Raw genomic sequence first — 23,559 nt, forward strand, 5'->3', positions numbered from 1 at the left:
TGTGAACGCTCACTTCTCTAAACTGGCCCAGATATCAGCTGTTGTCTAGTTCTGTAGGTTTTATTAGAGGTTTTCCGAGTCCATATATAATCTTTCCACTAATCCCGGGAGGCAAAGAACGCCTGAGAGAGCCAGGCAACAGGGACTCTCTGCCGGGAACCAGGGCACAGAATGCTGTAGACTCCGGTGACAATACCGATCACGTTCTGGGTAACCCATGTGGCCCTTTTGTTGAGGCCTTCAGGACACAAAGGCCCCGCCGACAGACGCGACCCTCCGAGGATAGGGAGGCAGGGCCCGGGGGCGGGAGCACAGGGGGGCCTCAGCCTCGGGGGCGTCGCGCGGCACAAAGGAGACAGCAGGGAGGCGGCCGCGGGCGCGGATCTTCGCTCACCAGCCACTCGCAGTTGCGGTTACAGACCTGCAGCTCCCCTCCCCCTCCCCACCCAGGCCCGCCCGCCTGCCCGCCTGCCCGCCCGCCTTTCTGTCTCCTCTCTCCCTCCGTACTGGACGGCCCGGGTCCACTTCCGGGCTCCGGATATTTGGTATCGGTCGGGGCCCGGGGCGCGGGAGCAGGTGGCTGCGGCGGGGTGGCTGGGCGCCGGGCCGGGTCTCTGGTCGCCTTTGTCGCCAGCCCTTCCGCGGAGGCCGCTCCTCCCCCCGGTCGGCGCGCTGCCGGCCGGACTTTGCGCCGCGTCGGGCGCTGCTGCTGCGCGCGGGGCCGCGCTTGTGGCCAGCGGCGGCAAGGTAGAGGGCTGGGAAGAGGGCGGCGAGGGCCGGCCGGGACCCCGGCCCAACATGGCTGAAGTCACCATCGACCAGTCCAAGCTGCCAGGAGTCAAGGAAGGTAGGGGCCGGGGCGCGAGGCGCGCGGGGCCCCTCCCCTCTCCCAGCCTGGCTCTCTCCGCGCGGGGACGTCGTCCTTTTGGCCCCCGAGGCCCTCGCGCGGGCGCCTCCGGTACCCTGGCGCCCTGGTCGGGGACAGAATTGACTTGAGGCTCTACTGTGGTACCTTGGGCGAGTCACTACTTAATGAGCCCGGTTTCTTCCCCCGAGGAAGTGGGGGGAGAGAGGACAGCACCACCCTCAGCAAGTGGTTGTGCAGAATGTTTTACCGAAGAGCAAAGCGTTGGTGAACGCTCCAGAGCTCGGTAAATCTGACTTATTTGTGTCCTTAAAAATCAAGGCCCAGCCTAGCTGGCTTGAAGGCTAGAAAGTGGGGAGGGGTTGACATTCAGTTCCTTGTGGAGCCTTTGTTTTGAAACTTGACTCTTTCCCTCCTTCTCTCCACTTTTCCTAGCCCAGCGGCTGGCTGGCTGACTTTCCCACCTCCCTCAAGGTTTAAAAGTTTAGTCTTGGCACTGCCCAGCGCGGGCAGGCTGATGGGAAGTTGCTATAAGCATTTTTTCTTAGGAAAAGCAGGGGCAAGGGGGAACAGGGGACTGACTGGTGACCTTGATTTTTAACGGCTCTTTATTCTGATGTCCTGGGAAATTATGGTTGATTAGTACTGGTCTGGTTTAGCCACTGGCAAGTAGCCTTTTGACTTCCCTCCTCTGCTCTTGATTGTCTGCTCCAGGATCTAGCATTTTTTGTTGAAATTTTGGGTGCTGGATCACCTTAACCTTTAGTTATCTTTGGCTCTTCTCTGGCCCCGGAAGTGTGGAAATCACAGAGTGCTCTCCAGGCTTGCAAAGGTTGTCTTTGTTGTGAATGTCAATTGTTTCTGCTGAACAATGTGGCCTGGGGTGTCCTGGAAATGTGGAATTGAAAATAAGAATTTTTGCTTTCTTGGAACTGTATGTTTCAGTGACAACTTGATTTGACTCTGATGGTCTTGTGGGTGTTCAGGCCCACCCCAAAATACCAAGTAGGCTTCACTGCTTTCTTTCCCAGAATTCAGAACACTAGGAGATAGAGTCACTGGTACGTAGAATTACGTAGAATTTTTAATGGGGCCAAGCTTGCCCTATTGTTCCTGAAGGGTCTGAGAGCTTAGGCCTGAGATCTTTCAACCTTTCAATTTCCAGCAAGGCTTTGGTGACTATTCAGGTATTCACATGTAAATGTAGTTTTCACAGCAGTGTCAAGTCTGGTGCTTGAGTGGGAGGAAAGGCAGATTACCCTTTGAAAGTACTAGTCTCTGAGATTGTCTGGTTGTACTTAGTCTTTTGGGTAGGAGTTTTATGGACAGATATCAGTGTGTTGGATATCTCTAAAGAAAAAGTGACCCTATGTAATGTGTTGTGCTTTTTTGGGGGTGGATGATGAGTAGAGTGAACACTGGAGTCTAACAGGTTAAGTATTAATCATTGTAGTGCTGTGATTTTACCCAGCCCCCTGTACCTGTTTGTGACCTGGAACAAACTTGAAACTCACTTTTTGAATATGCATTTGTATGACTCTTAGGTCCTCTGGTTTCTAACCAAAACATGAATGATGAATGATTTATTCTAGTACATTCTTTCTCAAGGGATTATAAAAAACACTTTCCATCTAAAAATGCAAGATGTTTCTATTCCTAAGCTCTGGAATTTTAGCACATTCAAATTGGCTTCCACTTTGCATAATGTGGTGTTTGATGATCCAGTTTGCGTGATATGGTAAAGTGGGAAGGAAATTTGGTGTGGCTCTTTCATTAAGTTAGAATTAAATACTGATTGATTTCGAAGGTGGTCAAAAATTGTAGAGATCATTGTCTTTGTAATCATCTGACTTTTCTGGTTCCAGGATCCTCAAAGGAAATGCTGTATTAGGCTAGGAACCTCCTAATGGGTGTAGTTTTTGACCTGGGACGCATTCAAGTCTAATAAAGGGTATCTTTCTGTAATATAACTCTTAATTATGGCCCAGTAATTCCCTAACAATGTCTTTGAACCCTAATTTAAAGAGAATAAAGCTGGTACCCATGTTTTGGTAAAAGATACACATTGAGACTGTTCTCAATACTGAAACTCCAACTCAGTTTGTAAAGGAAGTTTAGTGGTAAATTGCTTAATATCCTGGCATAGATTTTTAAGCTGTTTTTAAAATCCGTCTCCTCCACTTCTCTTTTCAATCTAAACTTTGGTAGATTCATATACAATTACGATTTGGGGTCATAGGGTGGATTCCAATAGAGATTAAGAATAATGCAGTGGATGTCTGTGGCTTCACACTGCCTTTTCTTTGGGAGGGGTTGGGGATCCCTGTGACCTTTGTTGTGAACATCTCAACAGAGGTCATGGGTAACAGCTGACATCAGGGAATATTTTAAAATTTTCTGTTCTATGTTAAAATCCAGTGCTTGCTTACTTTTAAGGTGGTTGAAGATTTCATCATTTGGACAGACCTTTAAAAAAAAAGAAAATTACAGTAGTATTTTTACCTTAGGAAATCTCTTAAAGTAGGAGACAAAGGGACACATTTGAATTCATATGTAGATGAAAGGAATTAAGTCTAGCTAAATGTCAACACACATTATTATTTCTGGTTTAAAAGCGTATTTGGAACACACATACTTTTTGTAATGCAATTACTGTTGCCAATGTTTAGGAATAGTCCTTTATTTCTCCTGAAACATTGGAGCTTCTACCCAACAAGATTTGAAATAATTCCAGCCATTGTTTTCTTAAATCAGTAGATGTATAATTCAAATGCATCATGCAATTTGCGAATGTTAGACAAAGGTATAGTCAGGTTCCAACAGTATTCTTTAAGTTTCTTAGTTTAGATCGGAGCTGGAATATATTTTTCTAAAAAATGAATGCTTTTCGTCAGTTGACAGACTTAGGTTTTTGGTCAGTTTTGGCTTCTTTCCCGAATTTTCTTTCTGACACAATAGTCCAGACCCCTCACTTTCCTATTTGCCCCCTCCACTTAGATTCCCATATCGCTACTTAATTGGAGTGACTCACTTATCATCATAGTCTTGCTCCTTCTGTCTAACAGAGTTTTAACTCTTAAAATGTTGATCTAAAAACTAATATTAGCCTGTCCATCAAAGCCATTTCTAGACTCTTAAACTTTTACCAACTCCTTTGTAATTTTATAGGCGTTTGAGTTTTCCCATTTATAGCCATTTAGCACAACACACCAGTTGCTACTGCCAGCCTTCTTATTTCTTCTCTTACAGTAGTAAGAAATGCATTATGTATTATGTGTTTGTACTACTCTTCAGATGGAAAGTTCCACCATCTCCAGAGTTGGTTAACTCTGTGTGTGTGTGCGTGTCTGAAATCAATATACCTAGTGACTTATTTCTTGAAGTAAAAGCAGCTAGCTATTCTGAAAAAATCTTTTTCTTTTGTGAAAGATAAAGTTTAATACATTTTCAGAAATATGTCTCAAAAGCACTGATTCATTTTAGGTTCAGGACACCCCAGTGGTATAATGAGGTAAATTAAATTAATGGCACACATCCAGAATTTTAAGGGGAAACATACAAAATTAGGGCTGGTGCAGTAAATTAAGCAAGTTTTCCCAGAGATCTAAAGCGTATCATGTGCACACTAGGCATGTAATGTGAAGGCAGTATCTGTAAGACATACAGCATCTGGCTCCAGGGCAAACTCATTTTCTCTCCTCTTCAGAATTATACAGTAGGTTTTTGTTGTTGTTGTTGTTGCTGTTTTTTTAAGGAGACAATGGCTGAATCTACCTGAGTTGGGAGATTTGTATCTTATTTATCTTTCTTTACCCTCATCTGGCTTCAGGTTTTTCACATAGCCAGAAAATATTCAGCAAATATTTGCATATGTGAATGAATGAATGAATGAGTGTATTATTAAATGTTCCCTGTTGGTTCAGGAATCATACCTCTGGTGTAGTATATTATTATTATATATTAAAAATAATATATTTCTTTTCAGAGTCTAGGCTCTTAAAGGGCAGGGATAATGCCTTTTATCCATAGGGATTACAGATCACAGTGCCAGAATTAAATTTATTAAAGAAATATTTATTTATTTATTTTTTGTATAAAAACTTCTAATTTTTTTCCCTAATGTTTATTTTCTCATAATGTTTATTTTCTCATTGGATGAGTAAACAGATTCAATTTCTCATAGGTGAATCTTAAAAATAGATTTTATCCTATGTAGATATGTATAACAAAAAGTGAAAAGAAAAAGAATTCTATGCTCTTCTTCCATCCTTGGAGGTAATCATTATTAAGAATAAAATTTTAGTGAAAACATCTAACAAATGCTCTTTTGTGGTTTTGATTTTTCTTTGAGTAATAGGTTTAAAGCACTTATCTCACAATTTGGAAGTTGGAAAGAATCTTAGATACGTATTTTTTAAAAAAGTGTTTATATCTACTGTGTGCCACCTGTTATGCAAGGGTAGTTTCACAATAAAGCATGCCCTGTGGCGCATGGACATGATCTTCACTGTAGTAGAGAGGCAGTTGTGTAGAGTTCAAGGAGTTGCTGTAAAGAACCCTCTAAATTTATACTGCACCCCAAGTGCCTCTCACATAAAGGAAAAAGGAAAACTCTTCCAGTTTGTTGCTATGTGCAAGGATGAAATACTTTCTTGTTTGAATTAATTTTTAAAAATGGACATAGCTATCATTTGTAAATTACGATTTTTTAATAAACTATTTTTAAGTCATTGAATTTTTTTTAACTAATAGATACCTAAAGAACAACTTCTTCCATGTGTGAAACTGTCAAGTTAATTGATATTTAATCAAAGGATCTCAGAGTAGAAAGCATTAAAAACCACTAATCCCAACCAACCTCTTCATTTTCCAGAGGAAAGTCTTAGGGATAGAATGGGGAAGTGAGTGTACTGAACTGCTGAGGTTAAGTAGCTAGGAATTAGCACATTGGGGCTAGAATTAGAAACATTTAAAGCTGCAAATATTCTCTCCTATCCTACCTTCTCCCTCCTCCCGCATTTTCTCTCTTTTCTCCTACCTTTTCCCTTCCTTTTTCTTTCTTTTCCCCCTTCCCCTAGGGATCTCTCTCTTTTAAATTACTCTATACATACATCAGATTAATTTTTAATGTTTTTCATTAATACTATCTTATGTTTAGAACAGTTGAATGAAAATAATGAGAACAATTTCAGTGATGTTTTGACATTACTTTAGGGATAATTTTTGATATGAATGTTAATGAGATAATATAGGCTTTATTTTTAAATTAAGACCTTTTTTTAGGTTTTGTTTTTGATTCATCAAATGAATTATTGAGTGAAGTGTGGGAAGTCACACTCTTGCCTCAATGCTGTATTTAAAAAAAAGACAACAAAAAACTGCATGTCTTCTCTGCTGTATTCTACCTGATGGGGCTAAACTTTAAAGGCTTGGACACTTTGAACATATAGGGGAAATAAACTCAAAGAAAGCCATAGGCCATGGTTTTTCCACAGTCCTTGCTAGGGGTATAGGAGTTTTTATTGCAATAAATGAATTTGCCTTAGTGATAAAAAGCTATGTGATATTCTGCTCATAAAGAAAGCGTTTATAGATACCACAAAACTTTAGGGAACTCTGCTTGAAATCCTAGTTTTCTAAGTACAACGAGCATATTTTTAAAATGAATCACTCTGAGTCATGAGGGAAAAACAAACCTATCATAGCTGTATTTGCAGTTTCAGAAGTAGCTATGGAATGTCTGTTGAGTTAATATTTTTAACTGATGACCCACTTAAAGGTGACCTGTGCTTCAAAGGTAAAATTAGAATACCCTAATTCTTGAATAAGACCTACAAAGGATAATTGGCTTATATATGCAGAAGGATTTTGGGGATTATTTAGACCATTTATCCCCAGATGTTTCAATTTAGAAACCAGTGCAAAAGAGTTCCCAGATACTACCGTTAGAAGTCATGACAAATGTGCACACACATACACACACACACACCCATTTATTTTTACATCATTTCATTTACAAAAAATCCTCCACATACATTAAAGTATGTACGTATGCGTATGATAGTTGGTAACCATATACACTAACATTAAAACAGTGAAAAGTTTTCATAAACCAGAACAAGGTGTAATCAGTTTTGTTTATATATCAGTATTTTTTTTCCTTTTTAGTCAGATTTACTGAGGTATAATTTATTTACAGTAAAAACTCATCCTTAATTTACAGTTCTGAATTTTAACACATGCATAGTCTTGTAATTATTGCAACAGTCAAGAGCAGTACAGTTACATAACCCCCAAACTTCTCTACCCTTTTCCCCTGTCTCTCATTAGCCATTGATTTGTTTTCTGCCACTGTAATTTTTTCCTTTGCAAAAATGTCATATCATTTGGCTCATACAGTAAGTACTTTTTTGAGTTTAGCTTCTTTCAGTTAGCATAATGTATCTGATACTATGTTGTATGTATTAGTAATTCTGGTTGTTCTCATTGTTGAGTTCCAGTGTTTGGCTGTACCACAGTTAGCTTATCCATTCACTTGTTGAAGAACATTTGGGTTGTTTTCACTTTTGGTGGATATAAAGGCCCTGTAAACATTTGCATATAGAGGTTTTTTTGGTGAAAGAGAATTTTCATTTCTTTTGGGTAAGCACTTATGGTATGGTGGGATTGCTGGGTCATATGGTGAGTGTACAGCTTTATAAGAAACTGCCAGACTGTTTTTCGAAGTGGCTGTACCATTTTGCATTCCCACCATCCCACCAGCTCTACTTGCTCTGCATCCTTGCCCACAGTTTGCATTTTGCGTTGTCAGGGGTTTTTTGTTGTTGTTGTTTTTGTTTTTTACTTTGAGCTATTTTAATAGGTGTATAATAATACATGTGGCTTTAGTTTGCATTTTTCTAATAACTAATGATGTTAAGCCTCTTATCTTATGCTTATTTGCCAGTCTTATATATTTGTTAAAGTGTGTGTTCTAAGCTTTTGGCCCCTCTTTAAAAAATTCCGCTGTTTTCTTTTTATTGAGTTTTGAGGGTTCTTTATACATTGTGGAGTCAGGTCTTATATCAGATATATATTTTGCAAATGTCAATTGTTTTTAAACTTTGGTGCAACATTAGACTGTTCATGATGGGAGCTTCACTATAAACACATTGCTGGCCCTACTAAATCTCTTGGATGTGGTTCCAGGAGTCTGTAGTTTTTAATACCCAGATTATACATTTGGATTTTCCCAATGGACATTTGCAGTATACTGACAAGAATACCGTGGTCACCCTAGTGCAGGAATCCTCCCTACTCTTTAATTTCTCAAGTTTTTGTAGTGGCAACTCATTTCTCTGTCAGTGTTCAAGAATATTGAGCAGCATTTTTTTTTCCCTCTCTAGTAATTGGAATTTGTTCCTCTAGGGTAGGGGTCTGTAAACTGTGGACCATGGACAAATGCAGCCTACCCACTTCTTTGTTTTCACACAGCAGGTGAGCTGAGAATGGTTTTATATTTGTTAATGATTGAAAAAAAAGAGAAAGATTGATGACATATGAAAATGCTATGAAATTCATATTTCAGTTTTTATAAGTAAAATTTTATTGGAACAAAACCATGTTCATTGTTTACATATTGCCTGTGTTTGCTTTCACACTAGGAAGGCTGAGATGAGTAATTGTGGCAGGGACCATATGACCAGCAAAGCTTAAACTTTTTATTATCTGGTACTTTATAGGAACAAATAGTAGGTTTTGGGGGACCATTTTTGATGAAACTTTAAAAAACATCCTTATTTAACTTTTTTTTTTTTTTTTTTGGAATTTACCTTTATGCTTCAGGTTTTGCTTTCTTCCCATAGTAGTGGCTGTGTTTCCAGCTTTTTTTAGGGAACTTTCAAAAGTTCACATCTAACTTTTAATTACCACTGAAGTGAATATAGATTTTTCTCAATATAATGATAATGACAATAATAATAATAATAATAATAATAATAATAATAATAATGGTGGGGGCTCCTAGGTGGTGCAGTTGGTTAAGTGTCCGACTCTTGGTTTTGGCTCAGGTTGTGATCTCAGGTTCTTGAGATCAAGCCCTACACCAGGCTCTGTGCTCAGGGAGTCTGCTTGAGATTCTCTTGCCCTCTCCCTCTGCCACTCCTGCTTGTGTGCACAGGCTTTCTCTAAAATAAATAAATAAATAAATCTTTAAAAATAAAGTAAAATATTCCCTGTGATGAAATACATAGAGCGTTAAAGTGGTTGACAGAATCACTTTTTAAACTCTTGGCACAACTCCCTGTTATTAGGGTAGGGATTTTCTAGGAGTGCTTTGAAACATAGGCTGACTTCTTTCAGTTTACTCTTGGGTTGCTTCCTTCTGAATAGACAGTATTTCTAGGAAATCTGATTTAAATATAAGCCTACTTGTATTATTATTAGGAAGATAAATCTCTTGATCCTCTGGGGAGGCATTCCCCTAAATTCTAAAAAGGTACCCATGATCTCAAGATATCTTGTAGAAAAACACGTGTCTGGTTAGTAAAGATGACCAATTATTGAGCATATGACAGCATATCAGAGTAAAATTCCAAAAATCTCAAGATTTACCTATTTGTTTTTTGTTCATACTTTTGGATTTATATGGTCTAAGATATTTGGAATTGTGTGTAGAGTTCTGACAAATGGTTACCAGAGTGGAACTGTGAGTAGTACAATTTGCTTTAAGGGAACAAGATTTAGGAGAATCTTTTCACCATGCCTGCTTATCCCATGGCTGTTAATTGAAACAGAATTTTGTGGGGGGGATTTTGAGTATTACTCTTGATTTTGTTTCAAATTTTATTTTTTTAGCGAGATGGAGTAAGAAGGGTAGAGGGAGAAGGAGAGAATCTGAAGCAGACTCCATGCTGAGCAGAGCCCTCTCGGGGCTTGATCTCATGATCTGAAATCAGGAATCAGAGGGTTAACCAACTGAGTCACCAAGGCACCCCTTACTCTTGATTTTTGGAAATTGAAATGTGTTTGCTAATCCTAATAGGAAAGAAAGTGCCAGCTAAAGTATCTCCTTGCAGAAGAGAAGTTGAAAGTGGAAATATCTGACTCAGGGTAAATAGAATTTGCAGTAGCTAGTACTTAAGGAAACTCTCTTGTCATATGAAGCCAATAAACCAAAATGGTTTTCTTTCCTTGGTGTAAACTTGTACTTAAGTTGGGTTGAATATGATCTTTTGGGTTTTTAATGGGCATGACTGGGTTTATCCTACTAGGGTTTAAGGAGATGGGTGGCTTTTCTTTCTAGGCTAAGGCAAACAGAGAAACCAAAACCATTTGAGGGCTGCCAAACCATTTGAGGGCTTGTTTAAGTGCCAGGAAAAGTGCCATTCAAGTAGTGGAACAACGAAGATTGAAGTTTCCTTAGGGATACATGCAATCAAAATAAAAGCAATAAATTCTTACAATCTGGATATTCTTAGTGGAAAGTTGCTTTGAAAAATTCTGTCTGCTACTGGCTAATCTAAGGGTATTTAAGTATTTTGGGTATTTTGAGGACTCCTTATGGTTATCAAAGGTCTGTTGTTTTCTACATAGAAATTCTGACTATCTCCATCAGAATAATTTGTGAATACTTTTTTTTAATGTATAAATTTCCTGTAGTACTGAAGTACTTACAGTGGTTGCTGTCACTCCCATATTTCAGGTAGGCAAATGGAAGTTGTATTAATTTGTTCAAGATTATTCATCTAGTGAGTGTTAGAGCCAAGACTGTAATCAGAGTGAGAGTACTTAGTTATACTATACTGCATCCTTATGAAGTGAGTATTCATGAATACAAGTGCTCTATGTAGTATATTGCAGAAAACACTTCATTTTCTAAATATTTTTTTAAAGATTTTATTTATTTGGGGGTTTGCTGGGGAGGAGCAGAGTGGGAGGAAGAGGGGCAAGCTGACTCCGCCCTGAACAGAGAACCGGATGCACTGCTGAATCCAGGATACTGAGATCATGACCTGAGCCAAAACCAAGACTCCAAAGCTTAGTGGACTGAGCCACCCAGGTACCCTTTTAAGTATAATTTGGTAGTCATCTTTTTATGTTCAATTAGGAAACTTTAAATCCATTTAAAAAATAAACTGAATCATTTTAAAACAGGAATGATTTCTTTTAAATATTTAGCTGCTGTGTAAATTCATGTATTTCTGAATTGTTCTGAAGTGGAGCGTCCACTTAAAATGTAATTGTTCTTTAAGGAGTGCACCAAAGACAGTAAACTTAGGAGAATCTTCACCATCTTTCATCAGTTTAATTTTTCAAGTTCATTTGAGAGTCACAAATGTACATTTTCTTATCAGAATGTGAAATTCTTCAGTGTTTGGTAAGTATATATTAGTGATCTGGTGGGTTTATTCAGTAGCAGGTTTATTTCCCAGAATTGAATTCCTTTAACTGTATTATCCTTTCTGAGTGGAGGTTTGCTTATTTTGTTTCTGTGACATATTATCTACAGAGTAGTTGTTTGATAAATGTAGAACAACTTTTGATTTTTTTCACTCTGCTGAAGTTAGCAAAACCACTGTCACTTCATGGTTGAAGAAAAAGAGAAATACCGTACAAGGATTTTGAAGATAAATCAGTGGCTAACACAAAACCAATAATATATTCAAAATCCTTGGTTGCCCATACTGTTAAAGTGAGCTCCATCTGTTGGTTTAAATATAAGTGCCTATGCACGTGTGTGTACATACACCATGAACGATTAAAATGGCCTTGGGGGCGCCTGGGTGGCTCAGTGGGTTAAGCCGCTGCCTTCGGCTCAGGTCATCGTCTCAGAGTCCTGGGATTGAACCCCGCAATGGGCTCTCTGCTCAGCAGGAAGCCTACTTCCTCTTCTCTCTCTGCCTGCCTCTCTGCCTGCTTGTGATCTCTCTGTCAAATAAATAAAATCTTTAAAAAAAAAAAATGGCCTTGAACGCTACTGAATGATCCGGTTGTCTAATTTAGCAGTAACTTATCTGTCACACTGTGATTATTGTTTAGTGCTGTCCAATAGACCTTCTGTGATGGTGGAAATGTTCTATATTCCACATTTTCCAAAATGGTAGGCATAAGCCCCATATAGTTATTTAGCACTGAAAATGTGGCTGGTGAGATTAAGGAACTAAATTTTTAAAATTTAATTTTAGTTAATTTGAAAAAATAGCTACATGTGAGTAGTGGCTACCATATACAGTGTAGGGAAAAGATTGTAACCCTAGTGGGTAGAATAATCATGGATCAATAGAACATACAGATTTGGTCTAGTTTGAGGAAATATTTTCTAACATGGGTTCCAACATTGGATGATGTAGATGTATATCATATGGGGTTTTGAAGCGAACCTCACTTATGATCACTTGGTGGGAATGCAAGGACAGAACCCAAACACCAGTTTGTTGGGAAGGCAGACCAAGTGACCTCTGGGTTGAGCTCATTTTGAGATTATGGGATGCTTCTTAAGAAGGAAGGAAGCTCAGTTTCAGTGATTTGCATTAGTATTTAGATCTTCTTTTTCTGAAAATAGACAAGGCCTGAGTTGTAACTTTTCTTGAGTAACTTTTTTTGTTACTTCCAACACAAAAGTTCGACTTCAGAGTACCAATCCGTAAAGCTGATGCCTGCAAACATAGGAAACTTGTGAGGTTGTCTGTTTGTGGATATTTTTATCTTTTATGGTAACTTGAGTCAGATATTTCCTTATGGGAAGTCTTACCCGACAGTTCTATAAGGATGGGTAAACATTGCTCTGTTTATATACTGCTACCTTCCCTCCTCCCACTTTCTTACTGTTCCTCTCATTCTCAGTCTTTTGCTCTGTCAGATGGAAATTTCTGACTCAGCCATTTTCACTTTTCCAATAAGTTACCCAGTTACTCTGTGGTCTCTGATAATGATGTAGATGGTTTGTGATATTAAAGTAGTACTTCTGATTTGAGGACTTATATTATCTCAGCGTTTTCAAAACCCACTTGCCTGCAATCTAGTGTGTCTGTGGTTAACTATAATATAACCTCTTGCCAAACAAGTGGTTTGGATTACTAGGGTTTTCATTTAACTTTGAATTTGGGGGATTAGGGGGAAAAAAAAAAAGTCAGGAACCGATTTTAATAAGTTGCATCAGAGTGAAATGTTGGGATTAAATAAGTTGTTTTGCTTTTAAAAATGTCTCTTTACTATGCTCAGTCCTGTGCTTTTGTTGAAGATGGGTGTGTGTGTGTTTATAGGCACATGTTTAAAAGCTCATGCTTGAATTATTGATGATGTCCATTATATAATTTAGTGCTTCCTATTTAAGTTCTAGCGTTACAACAATTTAGTTTCATGTTTGCTGCCAGGAAAACATTTCTATTTGGTGAAGAACTGGTGTTCTTTCTTTTTTAGACAAGGAAAACTGAGCAACTTTCATAGTTCTCTGCTTGCTTTGGTTCTCAGGAAGAACAGATACAAATTGGGGATCTATTTAGAGTTTATATTTGCTAGCCTACTTTTTTCCTTAATAGTAACAAAAAAAAAATTTGGTTCTCTAACCATAAGGAAACAGTATAATTAAACTGAATCAAGAAAACATTGCTAGTGCAGCTTATTTTTTCCTAGTAAATATTTGTTTCAATGTTTAGAGCTGAAAGCTAGATTAAAAACATATATTTTATTATAAAATACTTTTAAAAGGATTATAAATAAGACTTCCCTTCATGGTAGGTAAATTGGAGAATATAGAGATGCTTAAAAAATAAAATCAATGATACTGTAATTCTGTAGTACATAATCAGTATTGGGATTTTGATATTTATCCGTCCTAATATTTTATGAAGTTGAAAAGACAGGTATGTCACCTATAGTCAGAAAGGCTCCCAGGATTAGCCCATATAATGGAGAGTATCTTTCCTTGTGCCTAGTTCCTATGATAAGCCGCATGGGTAGTCAGCTATCTATAGGGTGTGTAAAACAACAATTTTCAAAGTGCCATTGTTTATACAAATCACACCCATCTACCCAAAGCTGGAAATAGGATCAGTGGATAAACGCTATAGATTGGCAGGCTTTGTCCATCTGAAGACCATTTTACTTATAGTTATTTGCAGGGGGACTGCATTGAAAGGGAATGGGGGACTTTGTTGAAAGGAAGTGGGCTTCTTGGGGCTGAAATATTTAAGAAGATGGTTATTTGGGCAGGATAAGGCTGGACTCAACAACTGCTAAAGCCCTTTCTGATAACCAGTTTCTATAATTTTAAGAAAGTGATGAATCAGCACATTTTTTGAACAGTGTTTGAAGTTCAGAAATATTTGAAGAAGTTGGGGAACCTGGCCTATCATCCAGGGCCTTTATTATTTTTAGAGATATTCACATGAGATTAAGATTCTTGATACTGTAAGACAGTTTGGTGCTCTCACCAAAGCGGTGGCTTTAGCAGACAAGGTATTTGGTAGAACTTTGCAGAAGATCTTGAGTTACTCTATTCTGGTTCTTGTAGAGGTTTTTATGGGAAGGGTAGCTCTCTGTCCTTCAGTAATGTTTGTTGCAGGATAATTCACCTGGAAGACATTTTCCTTTTACAAAGATCCCTCAAGTTTCCTCCCCATCTTCTTCTTCTTCTTTTTTTTTTTTTTTTTTTTTTTTTTTTTGCTTCTTCCGATGTTGACATGTTTTTCATTTACCTTAATTTACTAACATTTTCTAATTTTCAGGGCTGTTTGGCAGTCTGCTACTATAGAGGATTTCTGAAGACATGAGGAAGTTTTTCTTAAATATTTGACTCAGGACACCAACTCTAAGATCAGAATCAGCACCTTAGTACAGATTGCATTCTCTGCTTCAAAATGCCATGTACATCCTATGCATTCTGTCGGGTTATTTAGCCTAACACATATCCTCCTGTATGGACACATTTTTCACAGTCTGGGGGTCTAGTCTTAGAAATAACACTTATTTGTGTGATCCTTGGCATTGTTATTCCAACTCTCATCATTTCTCCGTTAATTGAATTATGTGTTTAATTGTGGTCTAAAGGGACCAACAGTTGACCATTTGTCTGAGTGTGCTACCTACTTAGATAGTCTAGGATTTCTAGATATTCTAGGTTTCTACCAGCTTCTGTCCATTATAATGCATACAATGTATCTGAAATTTGGGTGATGGAAGCAGAAACCCTTTACTGTTATTTCATTTTATTTTTAAGATTTATTTATTTATTTTAGAGAGTGAGCAAGAGAAGGGCAGGGGGAGAGGGACGCAGACTCGCCACTGAGTGGGGAGACCGTCACAGGCTCGATCTCAGAATCTCTGAGATCATGACATGAGCCGAAATCAAGAGTCCGACACTTTACTGACTGAACCACCATGCACCCCCCTCCGCCTTTACTGTCATTTTAAGTAATGTGAGTAGACATGCTTCTACTCAGCCTTTTTTCAGGTGAGCTAGAAGGTGAGGATGGCTCACACCTGCAAAAAATACAGTATTTTATTGTACATCATTATTTATATTGTCATCATTTTTCTTCGAGCCCTCATTTCCACAGGTATTTATTTGAAAATAATCATCTCAGGCATCGTGATAAATGTTGGAGAGAAAATGTTCCATAATATTTTTCCTGCCTTGCAGGATCTTGAATGTATACTGGGGAAACAGATGGGTAAAGATAATTATGATTAGTGCCATAGTACTGTATTTACTGTATGCTGTGAAATCACTGTGGGGGAGAGAGGGAAGCCTAGCTGGATCTACTGGGTATGTGAGAGTCAGTTGTTATGGTTTTGATTTTATTCTGTATGATTGGATAAATAGAGAAATGACTTTTGAATGAGGGTTTTGAAAGTTGTTTATGAATTTTTGAGACAGTGGAGAGGTGCCTCAGGCAGACACACACACAATCTGTGTTATGACTAAACTTCCTTCAGACTTGCAAAACTTTCCCATTCTCGGTGTTCCATACCCACACCAACCAACTGAAACATAAACCCAAACTAATAACCATAAAAATCCCCAAACAGTTGAAAGGTTGGTTAATAGTACTTGACTCAATCATTTGTACAAAATGTGGATAAAAGTCTTAGTCTTTCATAAAGCAATTACAGAAATCTATGTGCACTCTGCAGGTTAGTAAGAGGGGCAGTTATACTAAGGATAACTATTACAGAAAAGTGTATCTGACTTAATTATATCATGGGTCTCTTCTCAGAAAGATCCTCTGTCTTCCAGACAGATGGTATTACCATAGTATATGGGATAGGACAGGAGATTTAGAGACTTGATTGGAAAAGTAGGTCTGCCATAGGCTACTTTGACTAGGAACAAAGTAAATGAGGACGGAACACAAGTGTCATTTACCAGTTTTTCATTAGCCAAAATTAGGTGCCACTTACCTCCTCCTGTCATATCGTACTTAGATTTTGTTAATTTCAATAGGTTGGACATCTAGGGACACTAAAAATCAGAAAGATCAAAGGTTTCAGTTACCCTCTATTCGCTAGTAAATTAATTGCTTAAACATCACTGAGATTTTATTCTCATTGTTTCAACCTTCTTCCTGATAGGGAAGTTTCAGTTGTCAGAGTGGTCAGTGACTCAAAGCTATGTTTGTTATTTTGGGACTCATTATTGGGGCAGATGGTTAAAAAAGTGTCCAGTCCACAGCTGGGTATCCCTAAGAAGCTTCCAGGCTGATGGTGGTGGTACTGGGGGTAGGGGTTCATTTTGGTGTTGGTATTAGTGGTGGTGGTATTGGTATACTCTGAGTTCCTATGTATGTAAATTTTGTTTGGGGTGAAAATGTTGAGGACTTGTCATTATGATAACTGTTCACAGTTTTTCCTGCATCCCATTTCTCTCTTGCTCTGGCAATTTTATTAGAGCTTTAAATAAAGAAAAGAGACTCTTCTTTAATACATTAGGGAGACGTTCCTTTTTTAAGGCAACAAACACAGGCATAAGGGTTTACATATGTTATTTCTTCATTCAAATTGTCTTCAGCATCTCATGGACACATTAGGCTGAAATTCATTAATACTGTCTTTGCAAAGGGAGGGAAACTCACTAATGTTGGATGGAAACTGGAGGAGATGGGGGGAGGTGGTTAGATCCCAAAGGGAGATTTTCCTCAGAATTTCTCAACATACTCACAGCTGAGGGATTTTCTTATAGATCACCCATGAAACACTGAGTGAAAAGAACTTTTACTGCCCTTGTTTTTCAGAAGTGAACACAAACTGATTGCTAGAGACTTATTTTGGGGAGATAGTGAGACACAGTTAAGTGATGTCACATTTTTATTGCTCTATTTTGGGACTGGGAATCCATCTTCTGAGCACATGTACCAGCCTTACCTAAATTATTTTGTATCTGCAATTTCAGAGAACTGAATGCAGATTTGTCCTATTTACTATTTAATAATATCACTTTTTTCTGACATAATGAAATATAGACTCTTTATTTCTCCATAGGAGTTCTTTGAGCAGAAATATTTAGGGTCAGAGGAACTTGGTTTGGTTTCCAGTTCTTTTGTTTATTTGTTGGGCTATCTTGGTCAAGTTGCTTTATTTCTCTGAGCCTTAAGTTTCCTCATAAATGAAATGAGAACACTGATAAAGCCTTTACCTTCAAGTGGTTAGGAGGAATAAATGTGAAAGTACATTGTCATGAACAGAGTGCTCCATCAGCATCAACTGTGGCTGCTTGTTGTTACCAAACTTTTCAAGACAAAATGTGTGTCTGGGATATCATCGTCATTCATAGAAGCTGTTTTCATGTGTACAGAACAAAGGAAAGCAAGTATCATCCCTGCTGTCAGGGTAATGAGTATGTATTCCATCTGTTGCTAATAGCATTTACGCAAAAATAACTCACAAGCTGTACCAGAACATAAAAGGCAATCCAGACACAGTTGAAAGAAGTAGTTTCTAGTGAATGTATTATTAACCCAGGCATTTCTGTGTGGGTGGGAGCTTGTAAAGATTGACTCATTGGAATTGTATTTTCAGAAAGTTTTGGAATGTGGGTAAAAGGACAGAAGGGAAATGACTTCTTCACTCTTTTTATGGTTTGTAAGAGTTAAATGGCCTCTTCACTGAGAATGCCTACCCCTTTTGCCCTTAAGAATTTTAATCTTCCTTTGAAATTTGTTTTGTATGTTAGTTACTTTAAGGTTCCTTGATACTTCTGCCTGAGTCACTGTCATTCCTTATACTTACCTCCAATTCATAACAAGCATAACTCCTCCATATTTATGCCTTTAAAGAATATTCAGTAGGTCTTTATAACATTTATTAAATTATATTATGTTTATGTACCTTTTTGTTATCTCTACCTTCTTGATAGCTTGAAGATGATTTATTTATCCTAAAAGAGAACTCAGCAAATGTTTGTTGAATGAGTATGTTTACTAAATACATGCTATGTCATTTATTTATTTAGAAAGATTCATGAATGAATGAAAATCTCTTCAAGGAAAATGGATGAGGGGGAGTGTGTGCGTGTGTGTGTGTGTGTGTGTGTGTGTATTTATATATGTAAAAATCCCACATATTTCTGAGATTTGCTTGGCTTAATGTAAACTAATTCGTTGTATACTTACGTGTATATATCTGGATTAAAAGAATCACTAAAGCTATTTCATTTAATGGGAATGGGGAAGATTTCTAGTTTTATTTGAAAATTTGGAATTTGAAAATTTTACAAGTCTCTGTGATGCTCTCACAACAAGCTGTTGTGTTTTTTTACTTTGTTGACCAGTGTTTCTTCATTTTTTTTTTTTTCTGTTAATATCTCTTGAAGTGTTACTGCATGCTACATCCAGTGCTAATTTTATGGAAGGTGCAAAGATTAGTCCCACAAGATCCCTGCCCTGAAGAGTTTGCAGCTGGTCAGGGAGGCAGCTGTGTATTTGAGTTGACGGATAAATGTGTTTCTTTCTGTTGGTCCTCTTCAGAAGCTGAAACTGAACACACAATACTTGGTATAAATGAGATTGTATACTTGGAAGTTCTTAGCAAACTCTGAAGTGCTAAGTCATCGTATTGACAGTACAATTCTGTGTATGTGTGTGTGCACTTCCTTGTAGTCTTTGAAGATCTTCTAGATTCTCTTCTAACTCAAGCCATAACCCATATATACTGTGAGAAGATTTAGGATCAAATCATAATGACTGAATAGACTTTGTAATTTTTGTTTAAATATCAAGAAATCATTGTGAAGAGTCATTGCTACAGTAACCAGTAATTCATAAACCCCTTGTACCTGTTATGTCAGTGTGTCTCCATGTTTATGATTTAGCAGTATATGCTGTTGATGGAATTAAAGATATAGATTTTTTAAAGTTTGTATTTAATTATAGAATTTAAAATGTAATACATAAAAAATTACAAAAAGCAAAAGAAGTACAGAAACCGACAACCTATTGGTCAAATTTAATGGATGTTAATTTGCCTTATTTGCTTTAGTCTTCTCTGTTTTGTTCATAAAGCAATAGAACTCCATCAGATATAGCAGAGACACTTCTGCCTTGCCTCTCTCTGTAGGTGACCATGATTCTAAATTTAGTATGTGGAAAACGTATATTTTTATTACAGGTGTTTATATCCATAAACATTATGTTTTTACTGTTGCACTGACTAAAAGAAAAAATATGAAATTTCAGTTCTTCACGTGGTTATCCCTGTGGAAAATTGTAATAATTTTATAATTTTTAAATTTTATTCAACATGACATTAAAAATATATAAAATATATTGTTTGATATAACTTTCTGCCCTGATCACATAAATTAAAGTGGCTTTTAAGTGTTTTTGACCGTAACCTACAGGATGACATATGTTTTACATTATGACTTAATGCATATCATGTATATATAATGTATCTGTGTGTGTATGTGTGTGTTATGTGTGTAAAACTGAAAAAGTTTCTCCATACCATAGTTTCCCTTACTCTGTATGCTATACTCTATTTTCTAGCGTACTTATTTTTATTTTTTTTATTTTTTTTTTTTTAATTTTTTTTTTAAAGATTTTATTTATTTATTTGACAGACAGAGATCACAAGTAGGCAGAGAGGCAAGCAGAGAGAGAGAGGGAGAAGCAGGCTTCCCGCTGAATAGAGAGCCCGATGCGGGGCTCGATCCCAGGACCCTGGGATCATGACCTGAGCCGAAGGCAGAGGCTTTAACCCACTGAGCCACCCAGGCGCCCCTAGCGTACTCATTTTTAAATGCTTGTTTTAGACTTAGTAAATTGTTTTATGACCTAATAATAAGTTGCCATCCTTGTTATGAAAAATATTAAACTTAATAATTAATCTAATCTTAATCTAAAATTAATACTGATTTTAGTATATAGACATAAACTTTGATAGTATAATAAAAGCACTTCAGATAATAAGGCAGCATATTAAAATAGCATTCTTTTGCACAGGATTTGATTACATTCATTTGGCTGATTCTGAATATTTGTTTTCCGTGAACTAAATCATGCATGTTTTGGGCACTTAATCAATTAATATTAATTAGCTAAGCATTTTAGGGAATGCATGTTAGTCAATATTGAATATCTCCTTTGGTCTGTTCCAGCCTCCCGGGTTGTCTGAAGTCCAGGAGGGCTGTCATAGTGTCAGGAAAGGAAAGAGCTCTTGCTGGCCCAGTCACTGACTTCTCGCCTTGTCACCAACAAATTGCATATAGCCTTAATAAGTCCTTTGTTCCCTCTGACCCTCATTTTCCTCACCTATTAATTGAAAGGGTTAACTAGCTCATTTTGAAAGCACTTTCATTCTGTGAAACACAGACTAGGATCTGGGCCACAGTTGTTAGAATTTGCTGAGAATATATCTGATGTAAAAGAATAGGACTTCCTACTGGAAATTAATAGTTTGGCAGTTGCGTTTAAACAAGGGGTAAGCAGCTCATATGTAGCTTGAATGGTTCTTAGATAGAAATGATTTGTAAAACCATTTTGGAGTAACCTCAATGTCCAGGATCTACCTCCTCTTTTTACTGCATTATTTCTCAGGGACAGAGCTACATGAATGTATGTGTCAGCATATGTAAGTGCTAAGAATGGCAAAGACGCGTTTCTTTATTCTTTGTCCTCATAGGCAGATCCAAAGCTGCAGAAAGAAATCTATAACTTCTGGTATTCCTCTGGTAGTTTTCTGAGTCCTATATATTGTAGTAGTTTATGGCTTTGAGGAATTTTCCTTTTTCATGTGAGTTATGTGTTTGGAATAGAGTAAAAAGGTATCACCTAAACTACTGCCCTTCAAACAGACAAATAAAAAGCACATTTCATGATAAGAGTCCTTCATAAGTATTGTATTGTTTTATGTATATGCTTATGTTAGGAAACAGGAGTTTGAATTGCAGTTTGGGGTAGAAAGGACCTTGGAGACCATCTCTTTCCGTTTGCTTCTAAAAAGATAGGCCAGTGAATGCTCCTGCCTGGATCTCCAAATCAAGACAACATTAGGGGTAGATTTCTGTATCCCCTAAAGTTCCCATTTTCTTTTGGTTTAAAGATCCATTCTAGGAAGCTCTACATTTAGACAGACCTAGGGAGCCAGTTCTAACTTATGTCTGAGAGTGTGGACCCATTAAAGAATGTGATTATCCTTGACTTAGAGATCTGTTCCTACCCGAGGGACTAATACAGGTATGTTTTTTCCTTTGAGAACCAGGATGTCAGTCTCTGGGAGAGGATCCCCTCAACCCCAGATGACTGTGGCAAAGGCTAGACTGCTCTTAACTTCTCTGACCGTGCGAGAACTCGGTTTTCTCTCAGCTGCTATATGCAGAACGTTCTCGACTCCTGTATTGTGGTAACAGTTCTTGCCCTCTCTTAATAGATGTGGATTAGAATATCTGGACCTCTGGGTTCTGATTCTGTGGTTAGTATAGTTAGGCCAGGGACCAGAGCCAACCATTATTTTGTGACACCCTGTGCTTGGCACTGAGCAGGTACTATGTGGATTTTTGTGAATGAGGCCTTGATACTAACTAGTCACTCTTTTGCATTGCATGTTATAAACTTGATCATCCTAAAATATTTGAATTAATTTTTGAAGTAAACACAGTTCTCTTTTTAAGATATATTAAAATATTACCAACAAGTCTTGTTTGCTTTTCTTCCTTCATCCTCTGCAGTGTGCCGAGACTTTGCTGTCTTAGAGGACCACACCCTGGCCCACAGCCTGCAGGAACAAGAAAGTGAGTAATGGCCCTCACTCTGTTCTTCTATTTGCTTTTTTAGTGGTAGCTTGAGGCAGGTTTCTTAGGGTGAGGCAGGAGAGAACGGAGTCACCAGGCCACACTGCCCTTCCACCCTGAGGAATTTATCTAGGCAAATGTCACTGGGTGGAGAGTGAAGTTCTGGGTATTTTGAAGCATGACAGCTACCAGGGAGGAGAAGACTGTTGGTTATGTGGGAGAAGAGGGACTTGAACCTTTTCTTTTACCCTAATGTTACTGGAGAGAGACACTATCTGGCATCTGTTCCTTCCCCTAGAATAGGGGCCTAAACATCTTTCCAGGCACTGGCGGTACCTAGATTGTGTATTTTTCTTAATATTTATGTAGCAGAGAGAGTCAATTATCCTATGGTTTCACTTACTTGTGGAACATAAGGAATTACACAGAGGAAATTGGGAGAAGGAGAGGAGAAGTGAGTTGGGGGAAATTGGAGGGAGAGACAAACCATGAGAGACTGTGGACTATGAGAAACAGACTGAGGGTTTGGGAGGGGAGAGGATTGGGGGGTTGGGTGAGCCTGGTGGTGGGTATTAAGGAGGGCATGTATTGGGGGGCGCCTGAATGGTTCAGTGGGTTAAGCCTCTGCCTTCGGCTCAGGTCATGATCCCAGGGTCCTGGAATCGAGCCCGGCATCGGGCTCTCTGCTCAGCACGCAGCCTGCTTCCCCCACTCTCTCTGCCTCCCTCTCTACCTACTTGTGATCTCTCTCTATCAAATAAACAAATATAATTTAAAAAAAAAAAAAAGGAGGGCATGTATTACATGGAGCATTGGGTGAGGTGCGTAAACAATGAATTTTGGAACACACACAAAAAATAAAATTAAATTTAAAAAAATTACGTATGTATAGAAGCTAAATCTAAGTTATGTGTGTTATACAACAGTACATATTTGTCAGTATGTAATTTGAGAATCATTTATGTGTCAATATAAAAATTAAGTATTGAAAAATGTAATTTATAAAGAGAGTATCAACTGGTGGAGCAGAAGGAGCCTTGGCCTTGGCCTTAGATTATGTGTGGAAGTCCTGGTACTACCACTGTTTCACCATGTGACCAAAGGCCACTCTGGTCCTCACTTTACTTAATGGAAAGATGGAATTCCTCTTTCCCTGTTATAAGCATTATTGAGAGCATACAGTGAAGTTGTGGATGTGAAGCTCTTTTTAATGGAAAAGCTCTTCTTAAGTTATTTTGAGGCATAGTATTAATAAGCCAAAAAAACATGACATTGTCATTCCTCTCTTCAATCTTTCTGTCCAGTCGAGCATCATTTGGCATCGAACATTCAGCGGAACCGCTTGGTCCAACATGATCTCCAGGTGGCTAAGCAGCTTCAGGAGGAAGATCTGAAAGCTCAGGCTCAGCTCCAGAAGCGCTACAAAGACCTGTGAGGATTTGGGGGATGGGAGGGAGTCATGCTAGGACTGGCTTTCTCTGTAGAGTCA

General features: G+C 38.2%; 1 protein-coding gene across 2 annotated transcripts in view; it reads left to right on the top strand.

The window, feature by feature from the left end:
- The first annotated feature begins 202 nt into the window (after positions 1-202).
- The window catches only part of CCDC50 (coiled-coil domain containing 50), a 64,909-nt gene continuing 41,552 nt past the window's right edge, over positions 203-23,559 (top strand). For both annotated transcript variants that reach the window (XM_047733012.1, XM_047733022.1), the window contains exons 1-3: positions 203-847; positions 22,008-22,070; positions 23,375-23,501. In XM_047733012.1, the coding sequence (XP_047588968.1) occupies positions 799-847; positions 22,008-22,070; positions 23,375-23,501 (239 nt within the window). In that variant the 5' untranslated portion in view covers positions 203-798. The remainder of the gene's footprint in view (positions 848-22,007; positions 22,071-23,374; positions 23,502-23,559) is intronic.

Source organism: Lutra lutra, chromosome 1 (genome assembly GCF_902655055.1).
Source record: "Lutra lutra chromosome 1, mLutLut1.2, whole genome shotgun sequence".
In the NCBI taxonomy this organism is placed as follows: domain Eukaryota; kingdom Metazoa; phylum Chordata; class Mammalia; order Carnivora; family Mustelidae; genus Lutra; species Lutra lutra.